Consider the following 19,042-nt stretch of genomic DNA (forward strand, 5'->3'; position numbering starts at 1 on the left):
AGGATTCTTCCCAAGGGAAGCGAGGGAGGAAACCAGTTCAATTAGGGAGGCGTAGGCAGGTATAAGACTCAATCTAAATGTTTAGCTTGAGGGTGTGGGGTCAATTTTGTTAGGGACACAACACTGAAGAGGGAGTTAGCCATCACCTAATGTCACCCAGCAGACAATGTACAAGATCCTGTTTCCCTGAACACCCTGTAATCATACAGTAGGACACAGCCGCCAGAAAGCCTCCTCCAAGGCTGCTCTTTAGCCCAAGCCCTCCATCATTCTTTACCTGTTAAATGAAAGAAGCACTAATAGAACTGACCAGACAGGCTGCAAACTCCTTCAGTCTCAGCATCGGTCTGTGCAGCAAGGTGCAACACAAGCAGAGAATGCCACCCAGTTATGTTTCTCCTCTGCCATGAGCAATACTAATCCAGCAAACAACTCGAGACAGGCAGGGCACGTGTGGAACAATAATCTGAGATCTGATGCAATTTCTTAGGCGATGTTTGTTTCCTTCTGCCTATTTCATTGCTTCATTTTTGTTTGGTTGGGTTGCTTTCCAGAAAAATAGAAACATTTCCTTTGGGATCACTGAAAACTGAGAGCAATGAAGTAAATACCAGCCAGACTGGCTTATATGTGCAACTGTTAGCAACAACCAAAGAAGGTGGCTTTAATTATATCCGTTGATTTATTACCCCGTGGCACTGCAGAACAAAGTATTTGGGAGCCCTGTAGAGGGAATGAAGAAATAAAGAAAGTGTGCCTCAGAGTCAACAGCAAGCTGTATCTCCACCTTTCAAAACAGACCAAAAGCTTATTTCTTGCAAACACTTTATCTGCTAAAGTGGTACTGAGGCCAGTTGCAAATGCAGTGCCTGCAAGCAGTGACCCAAACCAACTGCAGCTGGCAATCCCAGCAGCCATGTCGTGCTCTTGGAAGTGCTGTCACTAAGGTCTTTGACTCTCTGTTCTGATTTGCACTCTGCCCTTATCATGAGTGTAGAAGACCTTGGTGATATTGCTGGACAGAGATGTAACAAATGCTGGGACGGAGAGGGCACCTGGCACCTGCCTGCAAAATTGATTATGTTAAGGTATGTGTGTGCCTGCACGTAGATTTCACTGCTCAGGTCTTTCTGAAAGCGGCCATTTAACTGTGCTGAACTCCTTCACACCACGGTTAGTACTTCATCCTGGCCACAAAAGGTGCTACATTAAGAAACAGTGGACTGTTCCTTACTGATAACACCTTCCCCTCTCTCCATGAGAGAGCTCTTCCATGCTGCTCCCCTTCAAACTCCTGCACAAACAGGATTATGTTATGAAGGATTTTACCTCACACTGCATCAAGAAGTGCCTGAGACACAAAGCATGTTGGCATGAGAACAAAAATCTTAGTGACCTACCTTGTCTTTAATGAAGACAAGACATTCACTTTCACATACTTGTGCAAGCAACCTGCCACATTAAATAAATCTCCCCAGGGTTCAGTGCATGCCTAATTTCAGATCAGATGACTCTAAGAGTCACACCTTGAACATTAGTTTGTGAGGGCTGTTTGAAAGAAGCTTCAGGTGAAAGGATTTTAGCAAATGCTCTCTGAACCGATTCAGACATCAGAAGCCAAACACAGACACGCATGTTCTGTATGACCAACATTAGGAAAAAATATCTATACCACAGCTCCAGTTTATACACCAGCAATAGAAGATCACCTCCTGGAAACCTGTTTCAAAATCATCAGGCACTAGTGAGAGCAGTGTGTGAGGGGATGAGGGAGCTGCAGACACTCCAACAGAGCCCACATCACACAGCAGGGAGCACACAGTCCCTTCCACAGGGGAAGGTGCAAAGCTGCACCCCTGAGCACCACCGACTGACACAACTTCAGGTCCAGGCCAGAGCTACAACACAGAGGGTATTACAATGTTTTCAGTTAGGCTCATCAGGTAATTAGCCCTCCTGCTAATTAGGGAAACAACTGTATAAAGATGGTACTTTGAGGTTTGGGGGTGTTCTTACATCCAGCTAACATCCACTCCAACTGTCTTCTTAGGTTTCCAGTCACTAGAGCAAATGCCCCAGAGTGGAGAGGATTTGCATCTCTCACACCTCACTGTCAACAGCAACTGAAGGGCTGACTGACCTTCCTTGCACATGAATCTAAGCAATACTAAGTATAAATATGTAAATAGTTCTAAGATTAGAGGATGCATGCATTCTGTCAGAGAACAAATCACACAGCAGGAAAGGGCAGCAGGGATGCCCAAGTTGGAGGCTTTGTAGCTGACCATAAGAAGGACAAACAGGCTTTGTTGTCCACAAGCCTTACCAACAATGGGCATTCTGTCATTCTGATGACTCAGAGGTTTGATTTTCTGATTACACATTTGAAATATTTTATTCTAGAATTATGATCTGTGATGACTGGGTCTGAGTATTGTTTTTGCAATTTAGTCAGCTAATCTTTACAGTATAGAGAAACATGAGCCTTCTGACTTTCAACTTGTACAATACTGCGTGTAAAACGCTTCTTGGAATCACTACTCCCCCTCAAACCTTACCAGCAAGGAGATCTTCAGCTTATGGCTTTGCTAGTTTCCCTCTAAATGTCCATGTCTGATGTTCACTGTATGTTTCAATACAAAACACCTGTATCTACTGTTTTTGGAAGAGTTACCTTGCAGATGCTGCTGCAAGCACGAAGTGTAAAATCCACTAACAGCAGTATCTGTCATTCTGATGGAGAGAGCTCGTTCCCACACAACGACCAAATCAAATCAAGCATTTTATGGCCTCCATGAAAACAGTGTCAAACTTCCCCTCAGCAAATAACCATCTTAGCTCATTTTGGCTGTGCTCATTATGTGTCCATCTCCACGCAAAAGGGTTCACTTTGCAGGCTCTCCCCCCTAATGCTGCTGCAGATCTTGGTAAAAGCGTGAGGATGCCACTTGCCAGGTCCTCCGAGGAAAAAAGACAGAAGGCCTGGTGACATGGTATACATTCAACACGTATCTGCCAACCACTAACAATACAGATTATTTCAAAGTGACCTGCAATGTACTGAGCAACACAGGAAAGGATGTAAAAACGCCATCTCTTCTTTAAGTGTGCTCAGCACACATCAGACTACATGGAACTACTCACATCACATCAAGTCAAGTGTTTTTCTTCCTGCAGCCTGCCTGAGACATGCTCAAATGAAAAGAGCTGGGAAGAACGAGAGGCATAAAACCAAGGACAATTTTCACACAAAGCACTAAAATACTACCCACATTCAAAGAGCTCCATATGCCTGGATAAATGCTGTAGAGGAGGACAGTCAATGGTTGTTCTCCCTGCTCTATTTTCCTGCTGTATTTCCTTCTAAACCATTACTTTCCATCACTTCCACGAGACTCGTGCAGCACTAACACAGAAGCCAATATAAATAACCTTTCAGAAAAAAAATATCCCAAAAAACTTTTACAAATTGCCATATCAGAGAGTCCTGGCAACAACAAGCAACCAGCAACCTGCCACATTTCCCAAGACTGGGCAGAGCTCTTTCATGTCCCAGGTGTGCTGCAAGCTTCCCATGAGATCTCATACTGGTCATTCATTCATCTGCACAGTACAGGAAGGAACAGCAGATCTTCTCACACAACATAAGGATTCTAATTTTTCAAGGTAAATAGGGTTGTGCAAAACAAAAAAAATTTTCTTCCGTACTTTGCCATTCAAAATCCTGCCAGACAATAGAAGAGAATGAACTATACTACACCAAACAGTCATATAGAAACAAAAAAAACCCCTCCAAAACAAAATACAAGAAGGGAAATGGATACTTCTTTGTCAGACAATAACCAGCTTCAAGTTTGTAAACTGGAGGCCAACATCATCTGTGTTCTTCCAGCACACTTCCCTCTGGAGCTCAGGGGTTAGGACACTAAACTGCAGCTACATTGTGTGTGCACTGCTTGACAAAATATCAACATAACTTTCACAAAAGAAACACTACTTGTTCTCCTTGAGAAAGCCAGCATTTTGACTAACTTCAGTGTGTTGAGGATTTTAATTTCACATCCAGAACAGCTGCTGTTCTTGGCATTGCACACCATCCCTTTTCACTTCCACCAAATAAGCTAAGGAGCATACAAACCTCTCTGACACAGGAGAAGCTTAAGGTACTTCTACAGGATTGGAAAGGGTTTGATGAGCTGTAAGTTGTAATCATGCACATTCCCATTACGGTACCTTTCTGAAATTTACACACATGCAGAATTAACCAGACCAGAAGTGCCAGATGTAGGTGGTTCTTTTTTGCCATTCTCTTACCTAAGCCAGAGGAGTTTCCCAACTTGCGTAGTTTTCCCAGGACCTTCTGGACATCCTTTATACTTGTGTCCTGTTGGCTGTACAACAGTAACCTCTTGGCATCTGAGAACAGGCGGGAGACACTGGGGATGGGAAAAGAGAAAAACACGCAGCAGTCATCAGCTCTGTGAGCCAGCATCCACAGACACAGTTTTACATACCAATTCCAAACTTTATAGTCTTTTTCAGTTATGCCACTCCAGCACAAAAAACCCTGTCTCCACTAGGACAATCCAAGGACCCTAATAAAAGATGTCTGCTGAAGGAAGGTCAAACTAAGTTACATTGGGAACATCCATGCATTTTAAAGCATTTTTAAGACTGGGATAGAGAGGGACTCCTGCTGCCTGCAAACTACTCCTCGGAAGCACAATAATTTAAGTATGTCCTTGCTCCTTTCAAATGTTTCTCCAGGTTGCAGACACATTATACTCTGCATCAAGCCTAACTCACCTGACAGTATTAATGTAGAAAGTAAGACAAGGTATAGGGAAGCTGGCCATAAACTCTGTTTCACATTAGCCAGTAATAAATGACAAATGCCAGGGAGTATCCCCCAGACCTGTCCTTCAACTACCTCTTACTCTGCATTGTTCAGAGGTTCATTAACCAGGGAAAGAGATGCTCTGAAAAAAAGAGCATCTTAAAAAGCAGTACCTTTTTATGGGCCAAATTCTGAGTCCCAATAAGCAAATGGACTCAGTTCTCATCAAGGCAGAGCTTTTCATTCACCAAGAGCTTCAACTGCTTGGACTTGAAGATACTGCACACCTACCAGCTGTCTGCTAGTCCCTCTGAACTTGGTAGCTGAAGAATTTGGTACTTCAGTGGTGGTAGAAACTGCAAAACCCTTGATATTGTATGGTTTTACAACTAGTTGGTGACTTCCAAATATCCCTTTACATTATGTTCCCCCCAAGAACAGAGTTGAGGCAAAAGCAGAGAGACTCACATGGAGGCATTGAAGTTTCCAACAATACCAGGGGATTCCCCAGGAGTCGGGTAGCGGAAACAAGGGTTGTTGGCATTGCAGATGATCCCCTGTATCCATGGCAAGGTGCCTGCTGAAGGCATAGCTTTATTTGGAAAATGACCTAGAACAGAAGCAGGGGAGTTAGGAAACAAACACACGATACAAGCCTCTGCTACACACCATTGAATCTGAAGGGCAGTGATAACTCTGTGCTGGTTATTGTCCCAAAGTGCTCACGAGAGAGCAGAGCAGCCAACACTAAGAAGGGCTGAGCTCATGTTAGGTTCTCCACACTTCTCTAGCCTCCTCAGCTGAAAAACAAAACCTTGTTAAACCTGTAGGAGAAGCTCTTCGCTGCTCTCAGCTGTGCAGCATTGTTTTTGGCCATGCTGATGGGAATAAAGTACTTCTTGCTGATTAATGCCTAACAACAGGAAACTTCAAAGACTGGCAGTGGTGAGCTCATGCATGCATACATGCTTCCAAACCAGCCATGCTGCTCTGGATTTACAGCCTTAACTAACACAAGGATTTGGTTTGAGGCCACAGGGACAGCCATAGCCAGGGTCTAGGTTCTGAAGATCCACAGTATTTCTATTCAGTACTTTTGGTTTTCAAAATCTGCTCACTCCAATTACACACACAGTAAAGACCAAACAAAGGGTGGGTGCCTACACTGTTTCCCTGAGATAAGCATGTCCCATATTGGCTTGACTCTCAAATAGTCTTAAAACTTTTAGAGTCTCTAAAATGTTTAGCCATCTGCCTGCCATATTGCAAATCTTTCTGCTCAATCTTTCTGAATCTTTCTACTACAGAACTACTGAAGTCATAGGCCAGAGTTTACAGCCTGTTTAAGCACAAAGCAGTAATACCCTACTCATGGCAGATCTCCAGCAGTATGTGGCTCAGGTACCTGCGAGTCCCTCACCCACCATTGAAGGGGAAGAAAGGCTTCCCTTGTATAATCCTGCACCTTAGATGAGCTGTCCAGCTACTTTCTGCCAGGAGCTCCCTTCCTCACCCCCACACTAGGGAGGGAAGCCTGGAGGAAGGCTATCCCCTTCCTCAGTATCTCAAAGCTCAAGACTCTGATGATGAGCTGCACATTCTCCTCTCCGGTGCCCATCTCGTCCTCCCAGCGTGCCTTGATCACTCAGGGGGTTGGCTCCCTACCCCCACAGCATCAATGGAGGTACCAAAGCCCCAGGAGGAAGAAGTATCAAAGCTGCTGAATTACAGCAAGGCTGATTAATGTACATGGCTGAAGAAAGATGGGAGTATTATCAGCCCTCCTGGGAGAAAGCCAAGGACTCTGTCCAGGAGAAAGGTGGAGGAATCGAAAGTTCATTTTTTCCAGTACTCAGAGAGTTCTTGTTCCTAGTTCTCTGTTTAAAATAGAAGAGCTGTTTACCTGAGCTCTCTGGCTTTTGTTTCGTTTTGGTTTTTTGTTCTTCTTGGCTGAGGGGCTTGGGAGGTGGGAGGGACAAAAAAAAACAGCTAAGACTTTCAGAACCTTTTTTGTAAAATTTCCCGGAGAATCACCTTCTCTCTCCTCCATGCCTTTCATTTTACATGGTTAAGAACTCCAAGAAACTATTAAGAGCAATATGGAAAGAAATGGTGCACAAGAGCTTATGGCAACTTTTTACACATAGTGATGCATGTGACAGCAGTTTCTCCAAGAGTAAAGCAGGAATCTGCCAGTTTTAAATCACATGTTACACAGGAAACACAGTGCAACAGCACACCATTTTCAATTACATTGCTTCAAACACCTAGCTTTTCAGTAGAGATTAAAGTCCCTTGTTGTCAGTTTCCCTCTGCCTGCCCCCAGTAAAGTGCATTTTGAATACCTTAAGGGGTGACAGGAACAGAAAAGCTCTAGAAGACACAAGTCAGCAATCTGGCTCAATAGCAATCTAAGAGAGATCTTCTCTGACTGATCTGGTGAAAGCCACATAACTATCAGTTCAAAGTTAGCAAAATTTTCCCCCATGTCTTCAAAGTTCCTCACACTAAGCCAAGCTGCTAGAAATAAGAAATCCTGAGAAGATAACAAGTCCAATCCTTGGTTCTTCTCAAATAGGAAAAGAAAACTGAAAATTTTACTTGTTTGTTGGAAAAGACTACCATTAAAATACTGAGGCTATCTGGAGGCTACAAAGCACTTGCATGCAGCTCTGTTACTGTTATCACCAGGCATTACCTCAAGTGATTTCATAACAGCATACAGCACTGCTACTACAGATAACAATCTTACTTCCCTTAAGGCATCCACAGAGTTGCCAAAGAGTTTGCCACAAACCCAAAGCTTCTTTCTATCTCTGCTCACAGTTCAGCAAAAATTGTTTTATTTTACAACAACACATCCACATTTGTCAGCATATGAGTGAATGTTCAGTGAAACCAATCCAGATGCCAAAAATGTAATTTAGAAACCTATTCACAGAACCTTTTAGAAAAATGAAGAGGAGTTAATCATAAAAGTTAATTAAAAAGTTACTAGATGTCCTATACTCTACAATTCCTGGGGACACTAAGAAAGCAGACAAAGCAATAACACTCAGCATAAATGGGAAGGAAAAAGGGGTGCAGGTGGAAGACTCAAAACTCTGCTTGTGACACCAGGGTGCCAGAGCAAATGATTTACAAGGGGACTAACAAGATCAATCTAAATAGCTCTGTGAAATTGCAGCTCTTGCTAGGTTTGAGTTTATATACAGCACTGCCACAGTTGAAATGAACTACTATCAAAGCTGCTAGTTTTTTATACCAGCTGAGTAGACTGCTTATTGCTTCTCTTCAGCTTCTTGTCTATATTACAGGTACCTCTCCTAATGTCACTGTAACATTCAGTCAGAAGAGGCAATTCAAATGTTACATAAAGTATGAGATTTAATTTAGGGAAGGTTCAATTACCCTGCTGAGCACTGAAGAAAGTGAGTTAGGCAGTACATGGGACCAGCAGAGCCTGAAGTGTAATGGGAAACTGCACACACTAACACCTCAGCTTTAAAAGGACCCTTACTAGCTTGAACATCTAGCAAACAGCACAAAATGCCCTGTTTTAAGAACAAAATGCTTCAGAGTGCCCTTCAGAAACATGTTTTGCTGACCCTTAAACCTTACCTTGCAGCAATCAGGCCAAGGAAAGATAAACAAAGAGCTCTTCCAGAGTCAGCTAATTGCAGTATGAAGCTGTCACCAAACACAGTAGAACAAAGCATGTTCCTAATAAACAAGTCGTGCTTCCTAAATCAAATGCCAACCAAATAAGCCTACAGATTGTCATTTATAAAGAACAAGCATCCTTTGAAAGAAAAGCAGAATTGTGTCCATTTATGGTATAAAGAAAAAAGTAGAACAACTTTTCCTCAGCAATGTGTGACTGCTGAATCTGCTAAATGCAGAGCTGACACCCTAATGGTTAGATGGAACGGAATTGCACTTGTGCTTTTTATAATACATTAATGCACATTACTGCCTGGAAATGAGATTGCTTTCTTAGAGATCAGAACACTGCATTCTTTCATGCTAAGTCACATACAGATCAACAGTGAAAAATAAGATTTGTGTTCTGTGTGGGTTTTACAGATTAGTCACAGTTCTACAGCAAATTCTCAGGTAATTCATTATAAATGGAAAAAACAAGAAACAGAAAGAAAAAGAGCAGCAAAGTACAGTCCTGGAGCAACATTAACATGTCAGAAGACACTGCAGTCCTCGAGGGGGAAGCAAAGGAGCTATTAAGACCTCCCTACGGATTTCCAACTGAAGTAGAGAATCACTGCTCTTTGCATCTTTCCAGCTGCATTATTATTACCTTCTAGCCATGAAACAACAGCCATTCTGGGTGCAGCTGCTGTGTTTGGTACTTACATTCATGCTGCTCGTAGGGCGGATATGAAAGTCTTACAGAGATCAGGATGAAGAAGATAAACAGGGGCCAGGCAACTTCGATCAGCAGCTGGAACTGGAAACAATAAAGACAGAGTATTAAGACATCATATTCAAAAGACAGGTCAGAACAGAGGTTCCAGGACAGTCCACTTGTAAGCCAGAATAGTTTTGTGAGCACTGTCTCATTTTGATTTGCCTATGCATTCCAGGATCAAGAAGTTTGTTCCTCCAGCATCAGAGGATAATCTGCAAAGAATTACAGGCTTTTCTCATTAAAACGTGCCGTTATTGGACTAAACTAGATATATGGTTTAAGGGCTATTTTTGGCTTCTTTTTATAGTTCTTTTTGTCCCCTGACTGAAAAAAACTTTCCAATGAATCTTCCCAGCAATAAGCTAAATTTTTTGCCTCATAATTTTGAGGTAGTGGGAGGTACTTATATGCCCTTCTCATAATAAACCACCAAGCTTCTACTCTTAACACATCAGGCATGGAAACTGTGCTGATGCACAGCTATGCCAAATCTTTCAGTGCTGCAGAAGTATATTGGTATCAGGAAAGAAAAACTATTAAACTTAAGCTCATATCTAGTTATTGTTTTGTCCTAATGTATGTACCTTTGTTGCCCAAGGTAGGCACCCACTGGTCCAGGTTATCTACAGACAGGCAGGGAGTGTCAGGTAAATAAAGGAATAACTCAGTAATTTAGAGGAACTGGACAAGGAAAAGAAAGGCCTGATATTAAGTGCATAGCATTTCTTAAACAGAGAATTGAAGTGCAGAAAAATTCACTGAGATGTGTCACATCCCACAGAACCACGTGGACAAAGCAACTCTTCGGCCTAGAGCTTCTGAGATACAAGCTGAGGCTTCCCAGACTTGAGCTTCCCCAGCCACACCCATCTTTTCCCACTCCATAAAGACTGCCCAAACATGGATTTTCAGAAAGCCACGAGACAAGGAAAAACCAAAAGCTTTTTATGCTGCCACTTCTTTCACTTTTCAGTCATTGGAAGTAGGAAAACAGTGTTTTCTTGGTCAAGTAAAGAAAATTCTTTTCCTTTTCTCTCCTGGAAAACTCAGTCTTTTCTAATAAGAGGTCTACATTATTCTCCTTAAGAGCCAGACCTGCACTCCAGTAGGAGACAGAATCCCCCACACAAACATGTTTTCCCATGTTCCATCATTAACAGCTAAAATTGGACTCTTGGCACTCAGCACAAGGCACTCCATGCAAACATTGAGGTGAGGCTTCTAGGTGACTACTGTACCTCAAAATAAGCTCACATTGTAAAAACAGACCATTCAAACAAAGGCCACTTGATCCAGCAGAGGAAACTACGTAGGATAGCTTTTCATAGATACCCTTGAGGGCTAACATCAAACCAAACAGCAACTCTATCTGAAAGGCAAAAATTGAGCATCAGAGTCTCCCAGGCACTCCTGATAACAGCACCAGTCTCTGCAAGATAATTTTGAGATATTGTTACCCACTGGACCTTGAGATTAGCTCAATTGGTTAGAGCATGGTACTAGTATCACAATGTTGCAGATTCTATCCCCGTATGGGCCATTCGCTTAAGGCTTGGACTTGATGATCCCTGTGGCTCATCTGAACTCAAAATATTCTGTGATCTGTTATTTTCATGCACACACTGTATGACTACTGGATAAGAAAGAGACCACACTAACAAAGGTGCCAGAAAGATGACTCAGCATCCTTGGTCTGTCCTATTACAATATGCAATGTAGTGGCAGCACACACTCAGCCCTTAACATGGACAGCCTGATTTGTTCCGCATTAAACAGTGCTCTGGCCCCCAGAGATCAAAGATGCTCAGAGCTAGGGCACTGACAACTTGTCTACGCCTTCTGTTTTCAGGATCCCCTTAAAGCTGCTTCCAGGATGGCATAGCAGGACTTTTCCTCCTCTTGACAGAAGGGTGGCTGTGAAACCAAGACAAGCCCACCAGCATCAATGGCCACGCCCTGGCACAAGTGAGAGCCCTCTGCCACCCTGGCTGTAGGTGAGCAGCGTGTACCCCAAGCAACTGCCACTACACTGTTTGGGGAAGGGCAGTGTCAGCTGGGCTTTTGGGGGCTTCTGGGGGTGACCAATGAAGCCAGAGAGCCTCTCTCAGCCCTGCAACTGCTACAGAACCAGTGAGAAAATACTGCCCTTGGGTTCAAGCCCTGGCTTGCTCAGAGAAGTACCAACCTCAGCCACACCACACAGGGGTGGGACAGTAGTGCCCAAATGGCCCTGCTGCTGAAGGGGGAACTGGCCACCCATACACGCAGCTCCTGCTGCCTGCCTGGTTATGGGTAACTACAGAGTCACGAAGGTAACCACATGTGGGCTGCATGCTCAGGGCTGTGTGCCTCCCCACACACAACAAGCCTAACCTGGCAGGTTCAGAGAGGACAGAGAAAGGAGGGATGCAGCTTGGACTGACCAAGTTGCACCTCTACAGCTGAAGGCTGCTGCATCATGGCAGAGACCAAAGTGCTACTTAATGACAAGGAGCTGGCAACTGCTGCACCAGAGGCTTGCACAGAGCCAAGCTCAGAGTGTCAGCAGCATCTCAGAGACTCCTTGTCCAGCCTTTTGTGCTGTTGAACAAAAACCGAATTACCTTCCTTTGCTTGCAAAAGTCAGCAGGTTCCTTCCTGATCTTGCTGTGACAGCACTTTTCATCTACTGTGGCCTTTGCAGATGAGGACACGAAGATACTAAAGGGGACATATCTCACTGATGTTCACACTAAGCAGATAGTGAAAAGCCAAGCCTCCTCACCGACTTTTGTGCTGCAACTACTAGAGAATCCTGGTTAATACTGAAATCAATCTTCAAGCACCCAACCCCTCTGTTATCCCTGCTCCATTGGGAGCTGAAGGAGGAACATCCCATTTGCACATAGCAGGTGAATTCAGCAGCAACACTCAGCCAAGAACAAACTGCTCCTTATTTTACCGAGGCTAATCCCTGAAGCACACCAAATTTATACCAGTTGCCTGATGATGCAGGATGCCATCAAATATTGAGCTCTACACTGTGTCAACAGGAAATCTGTTGAGCAAGAACTAAGCTATGACCCCATTTACTGCCAACCCCCCTCGCCACCTTTATGGTCCAGTTTCAAATGCAGGGAGCTACCAGCAGCTGACCAGTCTTTCCATGCAAGTTTGGGGTGTCCCCTCATTTGCAAAAAAAAGCAGGGAGAGAAATGTTTTTAAAACAACGATCCCTGAACACGATTTTTCTTTCCTCTCTCTCCCACCCCCTGTAGACTCCCTCCCCCCACTCCGGCGGTGCTGGAAGTTATCCAGTACAAAGTAACACTTGAACTGCACACGTCAGGCTGAGCTTTGAACCCAGCTTTCGCAATGCAGCCCAAACTCACAGCAGCCAACAAGGGGGCTCAGGGGGAAGCCAAGGCTAGCGTGTGGGAAGAAGAGCAAGGATCAAACCACTTTTGGGCTACATCTTCACTAAGTACAAATGAGAGAGAGCCTTCATCAGCACACTCAGCTCAAGGACAATGGTGTCCTAACAGGAAAACAAACAGATGAACAACTGTGCAGACATCACAATAGCACGGCGAGAAGAGGTGTTCTGCTGCTTTTCTGCAATTTCCTGTTAAGTGGCCTTCCCCTCCTGACATTTTCAGGTAAAGCTCAAATGGGAACTGTTAATGAGAAAACCCCACAAATACGAGGAATCCCAAGAAAACAAGCCACGTCCTAGACCTTCATTGTGAAATTACTAATAGCAGCAGGGTGGAATAGAGTTTCAGGCCCTCTGGGGTACTTGATGGGAAACTGGTACCGAAGCTGCTGGAAGGTACCAAGACACAGCTGAGCAGATCCGGAATGGTTAGCCATTCTGATGCGCTTTTGTGGCATCACCAAAGGACACAAATGCATCTCTGCTGCCCAGTAAGCTAGCCTACACCTACTTTGACATGGCATCCACGCTAAACTCAGACCTCTTCAAGAAACCTTCAAACCTGATGCAACACTGGGGCTATTTAGCCTGGAGAAAAGGAGGCTCGGGGAGAACTTATCTGCTCTTTACAACTATGTGAGAGAAGGTTGTAGCAAGATGGAGGTTGTTCTCCTCTCCCAAGAAACTAGCAAGAGGACAAGAGGACATAGTCTCAAGCTGTGCTAGGGGTCAGGTTGGACATCAGGAATAATTTTTTCACTGAAAGGGTGGTCATGCACTGGAACGGGCTGCCCAGGGAGGTGGTGAAGTCACTGTCCCTGGAGGAGTTCAAGAAATGACTGGACGTGGCACTTGGCGCTATAGTTTAGTTGGCATGGTGGTATTTGGCCAAAGGCTGAACTTGATGATCTTGGAGGTCTTTCCCAACCTTAATGATTCTGTGATTCTATTATTTTCAGAAGATCCTGACACAAAAAAAAGCCATCATCCTCAGTGTAAAACTCAGCTCCTCTGAAATATCCTCCTGGTTTAAGCATTGCTCCAGAAAAATCCCACAACATCCTAGAGTTCCCCTACATTCAAAAGGCAGCTTTGGAGGAGTCAAGAGTAAGACCCCTAGTAGTAAGGGAGGAAGGATGTTTTTAGCTCCAAGAGCCTAGGTTACATAGGCAATAGCTGAGAAGAGCCAATCTTAAGGGGCTATAGCAAATTTCCAGACTGCTTTCCCCAGCTCATTTGTAACTTTTTTATAAACTAAGAGGCTGTTCACAAGGTCAGGATGCCAGCCCAGGCATCCAGAGAGCAGATAACCTCATCCTTGCAGATGATATGGTCCATGACCTCTCTGGGGAGGCAGTTCTGTCCTGGGAGATCAAGACTTGTGAAGCAAGGGAAAAAACACGCAAAACAAAAACTTTGTCCTCACTGTCAGCTCTCTAACCACAGAGGTATACAGGAAAAGTCAAAGATGCCACGAGGCACCTTTGTTTTATTTAAGAATGGACTAATTCCAGTACTAAAATGACCCCACAAGTCCAATAAAAACAAGCCTCAGACACCTGAGTGAAGGCTTTCAGGACTGTCACTGTCCCCAGTGGTGAATATGATAGCTTCCCCTCCCTTGTGACACTGAGTTTCTAAAACAACCCAACCCAACCAGCTGGCAAGCACCCTGACATTTGGAGGGTTCAGAAAGCTTATCAGAGAGACCACTTTTCCACTCACCACCTCAGTGCCTCATGTTCCTTTCACGTTCCCTACTCATGTCTCCTCAAGGTCAGATCTAACATTCTGGATCCTCTGAACAAGCCTATTGCACAGGACATGCCCTTATCCAACACAACTATTCCCTAAGTGCCTATGTCCAGTAGCATGTCTTCTCTGGCTTTTAGCTATCTGCAAGAGTTACAGCATTCTATGAGGTCTCATTAACCTAAAGGCAAAAGAATTTTAAGAACACCATGCTGGATTCACATTCCAGTGCCCTTGTTATTGCAAGGAGAAGCTCTTCTTAGGTACTGCCTATCTGAACAGGTACATTTCCACACAGTTAACAGATGGTGAGGCTAGCACTTAAAACGACTCAGAACACACCTTAGTAGAAAAATATCAGTTGCCTAGGCTTATCCCCATGCCAATACAAGAACATGCTTCATGCCACTGACTCAATCTATTTCTCCTGTTGTAAAGTTACATAACGGGTTTGGGATTCTCTCCCTGGTTAAAAAGTGAGTGGAGATGCCTGCTATTGTCTCCACCATTTCTGCCATTAAGAAGTGGCAGAATTTTGTTGCTGTTGTTGCAGCTTGCAATATTCCAAAGCTTTTAGACTCATCGGCACATCCCCACAGCCTCACCCAGAGTGGAGTGGGTCACAGCACAGGTTTTTATTTCACATCTTCCTTGCTGCACACAGCAGTCATATACCCTCTCTGCCTGATCTGACATGAGTGGTTCAGTACTCCAACACTCTCCCACACTGGAATTCAGGACAGAAGTCTTGAGCTCCTTCAAGCCCTCTGGTTTTTGTACACCCGTCACTCTCTTCAGTTTGAACTGGGTCTTTCCAAAGCCAGTTTGCTCAGCCAGGGACCACCAGAGGAAAGACAGTAAGTAAGACACAGGATGTTTCCCCATTTTGCTTGAAAAGTAAGCTAAAAGGCTACAGCTTAAGGTCTCAAAACACCCTTTGGTTAATACTTACAGTCTGTCTTCTTCTGTAGGTGAAGTTCTTCCATAGCAGCAATCCCAGCTGCGTCCAGAAAGCCATCTTCCCTAAGTAAAGCCTAGAAGCTTCCTTTGTGCAGCAGCAGCAGTACACAGCACAGATGTTTGTGGCCAGGCATTAACTAAGGATAGAAAACAAAAACAGGAAAAACGCTGAAAGGGAGTCACAAGAGAAAAGGCAACAAGACAGGGAAAGACAAGAGGCTGCACTCTGTGACCTTGGAGCCCCCACATGGCACTCCCTGCTGCCTTCTTATCCCATGCACTCCAGCCAAATCTCATGGGTCTCAGTAGGCTTAGATCTAGACATGCTGTCTCTTACCTCAGAGCTCCAAAGCACCACTCTGCAAGACAATTTTCTTCTCTTCTGCCCCAAGAATTCCAAAAGCAAGAATAGCCCAGAATAAGAAAAATACTACTATTTGAAAGCTGAGTTAAAGACCCCTCTGAATGAGATAGAATCATACATTTCAACCCTTTTTCTAAATGCTTCTTTCCATATTTACTTTTATAATGGTGAAAAGCCTGCTGCCAAATTAGCAAAGCCTTTGTTTTGAAGTCCAGCCAACACCACCACTTGTAGGAGAAAGTGTTTTGCATTTAACAAGCAAGGCAGAAATGTTCATTTCCTCGAAGATAATTGACTAAGAATGACCCCAGACTTGTTAATATCTGGATAAAATGAATGGAAAATTGCTGTTGAGTCAGCGTTCAGGTTTTGCGAACACCTGGCCTCCAGCACTACTGAGAATTAGGTGCATTAAGCATGCATCTTGTTAGAGTATGAGAGTATAAAGGGTTAAAAAATACATTAATCTCTTTGGTAGCTATTAATAATAGCATGGTATAGGCTTGGGTACACAGCCTTCCAGGAAAACTCAATCATACGGAAAGGTGAGCTTATAATACATTAGTTAAATGTCATTAAACCTTTCTTTCCAGAATCATTTTGGTATAGTTTAATTTACTTCTGAGTTTAAGACCACTTCAAATCAAGAGTAGTTTAATTCTGAGTAAGTGTTCACACGAGAATTCAGTTAATCCACATTAAATTAATTCTGATTTATGTGCCTGAATATACTCTGTTGACAGACTCTGTGTTAACAAGACAACTAGCGGCTGATCCAAAAACACAGCAAGAGAATCATTCCTTCAAACACCTGTTAAACTGGGAACACACATGCTTTTGATTTTGGTGTCCCACATACCAGTACCCTAGTGCTATGATTCAGAGTTGCCTCCCTGACTGCAAACTGCTTTGAGAAGGTTCCCAAAGTTCATAAATGTACTAGGAACGTAACACTTCCTCGGGAAATGCTCTGACCAGCCCCACACTGGAGTTAAGATTATATGTTAAATGGCAATTCTGGATGTGAGCTTTGATGAACAATTTGTGATCTTTAAGTCTCATCCAAAAGTAAATTCCATTATTACAATGACTTGTGGGATGAAAACTTCCCTTAATAATACAGGCCTGTGTCACAAAAATATTTCCTTAACATGACTAACAAAATAAATTAAACCCATTACACTGAGTTCTACAGATAATTACACTATAGTATCACAACAAGACAACTGTGCTTCCTAATGCCAGCACAGAGAACCAAAGAACAATAACAGATGCCTACAAAACCCTACAAATCGAACCTCATGTCAGCACACAGGCAGCTGAGTGTACAGTCAGCATGGGCTCATTAACTTCTGCTACGTGCTGCTGTAACTCACTGACATGACCTCTACAGATGCTTCTTCACAGAGGGATGCCCAAAACTAATCTGGCAGGAGAGCCATCCTTCCCTGCACAGTGCTTGCTGCTGGCTGGAGCACCCTGACAGTAACACGTTCCAGCTGCATGCACATCTGGCTGATAGAATTCTCAGACATGCTTAGAGTGAGGCACTTGACAGGCCACAGCAGGGAAAAAGACCCTGCTCTTTGTGGGGAAATCTCAGAGGACAAACCCCGGCTGGTGATGACTGCACACATGCTCGTGGACCCAAAGCACACCTTTGCTTACAGGTTTGGAAGGGCTGCAGCACCTCCTCTGCATGTCAGTACTACACATTTCAAGCTGCAATTAACATGTAACCTAGCAACAGAACTAAGCGGGGAATATTATCACCTCTTCTTTGTACCTCCTCCACTGTCCCATTTCTGCTTAGGATTTGGGGGATTTGGCAACACTTTTACTCACACTACTGAGAAACCTGGATTGCTACTCACATAGTACACAGGCACGCTGCAACCACTAACTTGGTGCAAAATCACTTTACAAAACACTGGGAGAATTAATCTTTTCAAGTATTTTCCACAAGGGTGCTGGTACTGGTTTGCTGTGCTGTCCAACATGCCACGAAACATAATCCTTTCTTCCTGAATCTGATCCTGTGGCCACTGCAAAAGTTTGGCATACAGGAGTAGAGGACAGGAAGCCACTGTACGGCCTTCTACAATCAGTGGTATTTATGTAACAGGGGGTTTTTTTAATCTTCAGAAGAGTGTTTCAGAGTACCCACTCTATATTTCAACCCCAGCCCCCCAATATTGTTAACTCTCTGCAATAAGCTGACTTCCAATGCTTTCCAACAACTGAAGATAAACACCAAAATCCCTGCGTATGACGTGCCACAGGAAGAGTACGAGAAGGATCCCACTGGGAGTCAAAGAGGCCTTTGGCATTCTCCTCAGTGGAACTAGGCCCTACTCCTGCACCTTAATACTCTGCACAGAGGCAAAATAAAAGTTGAAGTGGTCTGTGGGACGTTTGAGCAAATGTCAGGGCAGTCTATCAGTGAAAATCCAAATATTTATCCCTCGCAGTCAGCCCACGGGATCCAGAACACGGAAATACTGCTTTATAGAGGTTGTAGCATTCCCATCACACTAGCAGACTGCAGTGAGAGAGGGCAAGTATTTGATCAATCAGCTTGTCTCAGCTGATGAGCAGAAGCCTGCACAGCCAGGAAGACTCAGCTGTGCCGCCTCTGCTTGAACTTCAGCTCTCTGGAGTTGGGCTAGACTTTACTGGGAACAAAGCATATGTCCTGGCCTTCAAATAAGACCAGTTTCCCTGGATATAGGTTTCATATGATGTAAAAATACTGACTTTTAAGGACTGCCCAGTTGGAGGCACACCAGTTAAGTCCCTGCATTAAACCAGGCCATGGAGCCTAACACTGGACTAACCACCAAGAGCACAACACCTGAACCTGAAGCATATCCAGTTCTTCTTCCAGCCATGCTGGATGACAGCTGCAATGACACTGTGTGCCCCAGTACCTGTTACAAACTGGGTAACACAGGTTTGTTAATGCCTAGGGCCGCCTCTGATTTTCATCCACAAAGGCTGACATATTTGGTTCACTGCTGACACAAGTTAACTAGGTCTGCTGAATTACTAATCCATCAGAAAGCGCTCTGCAAACTAAGAATATCAGAGCAAAATGGGTTAGCAACCTTTCAGATGTTCATCCAGCTCACAACAGGCAAGAACTGTAAGACAGAAATGCAGAAAAAAGCGATAGACTCAACACTTCCAGCTCAGTTAGAGCTGAAGTCCATCTTTATCTCAGTTTCAGACCAGCCTGATAAGTTCAACACAGCTGGGAAATCCAACTTGCCAATTAGCACTGCAGTG

General features: G+C 43.9%; 1 protein-coding gene across 3 annotated transcripts in view; it reads right to left on the reverse strand.

Moving 5' to 3' along the window:
* ABCA1 (ATP binding cassette subfamily A member 1) overlaps nucleotides 1–19,042 on the reverse strand; it is a 95,802-nt gene that overhangs the window by 65,063 nt on the left and 11,697 nt on the right. For all 3 annotated transcript variants that reach the window (XM_064642314.1, XM_064642312.1, XM_064642313.1), the window contains exons 2-5: nucleotides 15,383–15,527; nucleotides 9,209–9,302; nucleotides 5,306–5,447; nucleotides 4,315–4,436 (exon numbers count right to left, since the gene is read on the reverse strand). In XM_064642314.1, the coding sequence (XP_064498384.1) occupies nucleotides 4,315–4,436; nucleotides 5,306–5,447; nucleotides 9,209–9,302; nucleotides 15,383–15,448 (424 nt within the window). In that variant the 5' untranslated portion in view covers nucleotides 15,449–15,527. The remainder of the gene's footprint in view (nucleotides 1–4,314; nucleotides 4,437–5,305; nucleotides 5,448–9,208; nucleotides 9,303–15,382; nucleotides 15,528–19,042) is intronic.

This window comes from Pseudopipra pipra, chromosome Z, assembly GCF_036250125.1.
Source record: "Pseudopipra pipra isolate bDixPip1 chromosome Z, bDixPip1.hap1, whole genome shotgun sequence".
NCBI lineage: Eukaryota > Metazoa > Chordata > Aves > Passeriformes > Pipridae > Pseudopipra > Pseudopipra pipra.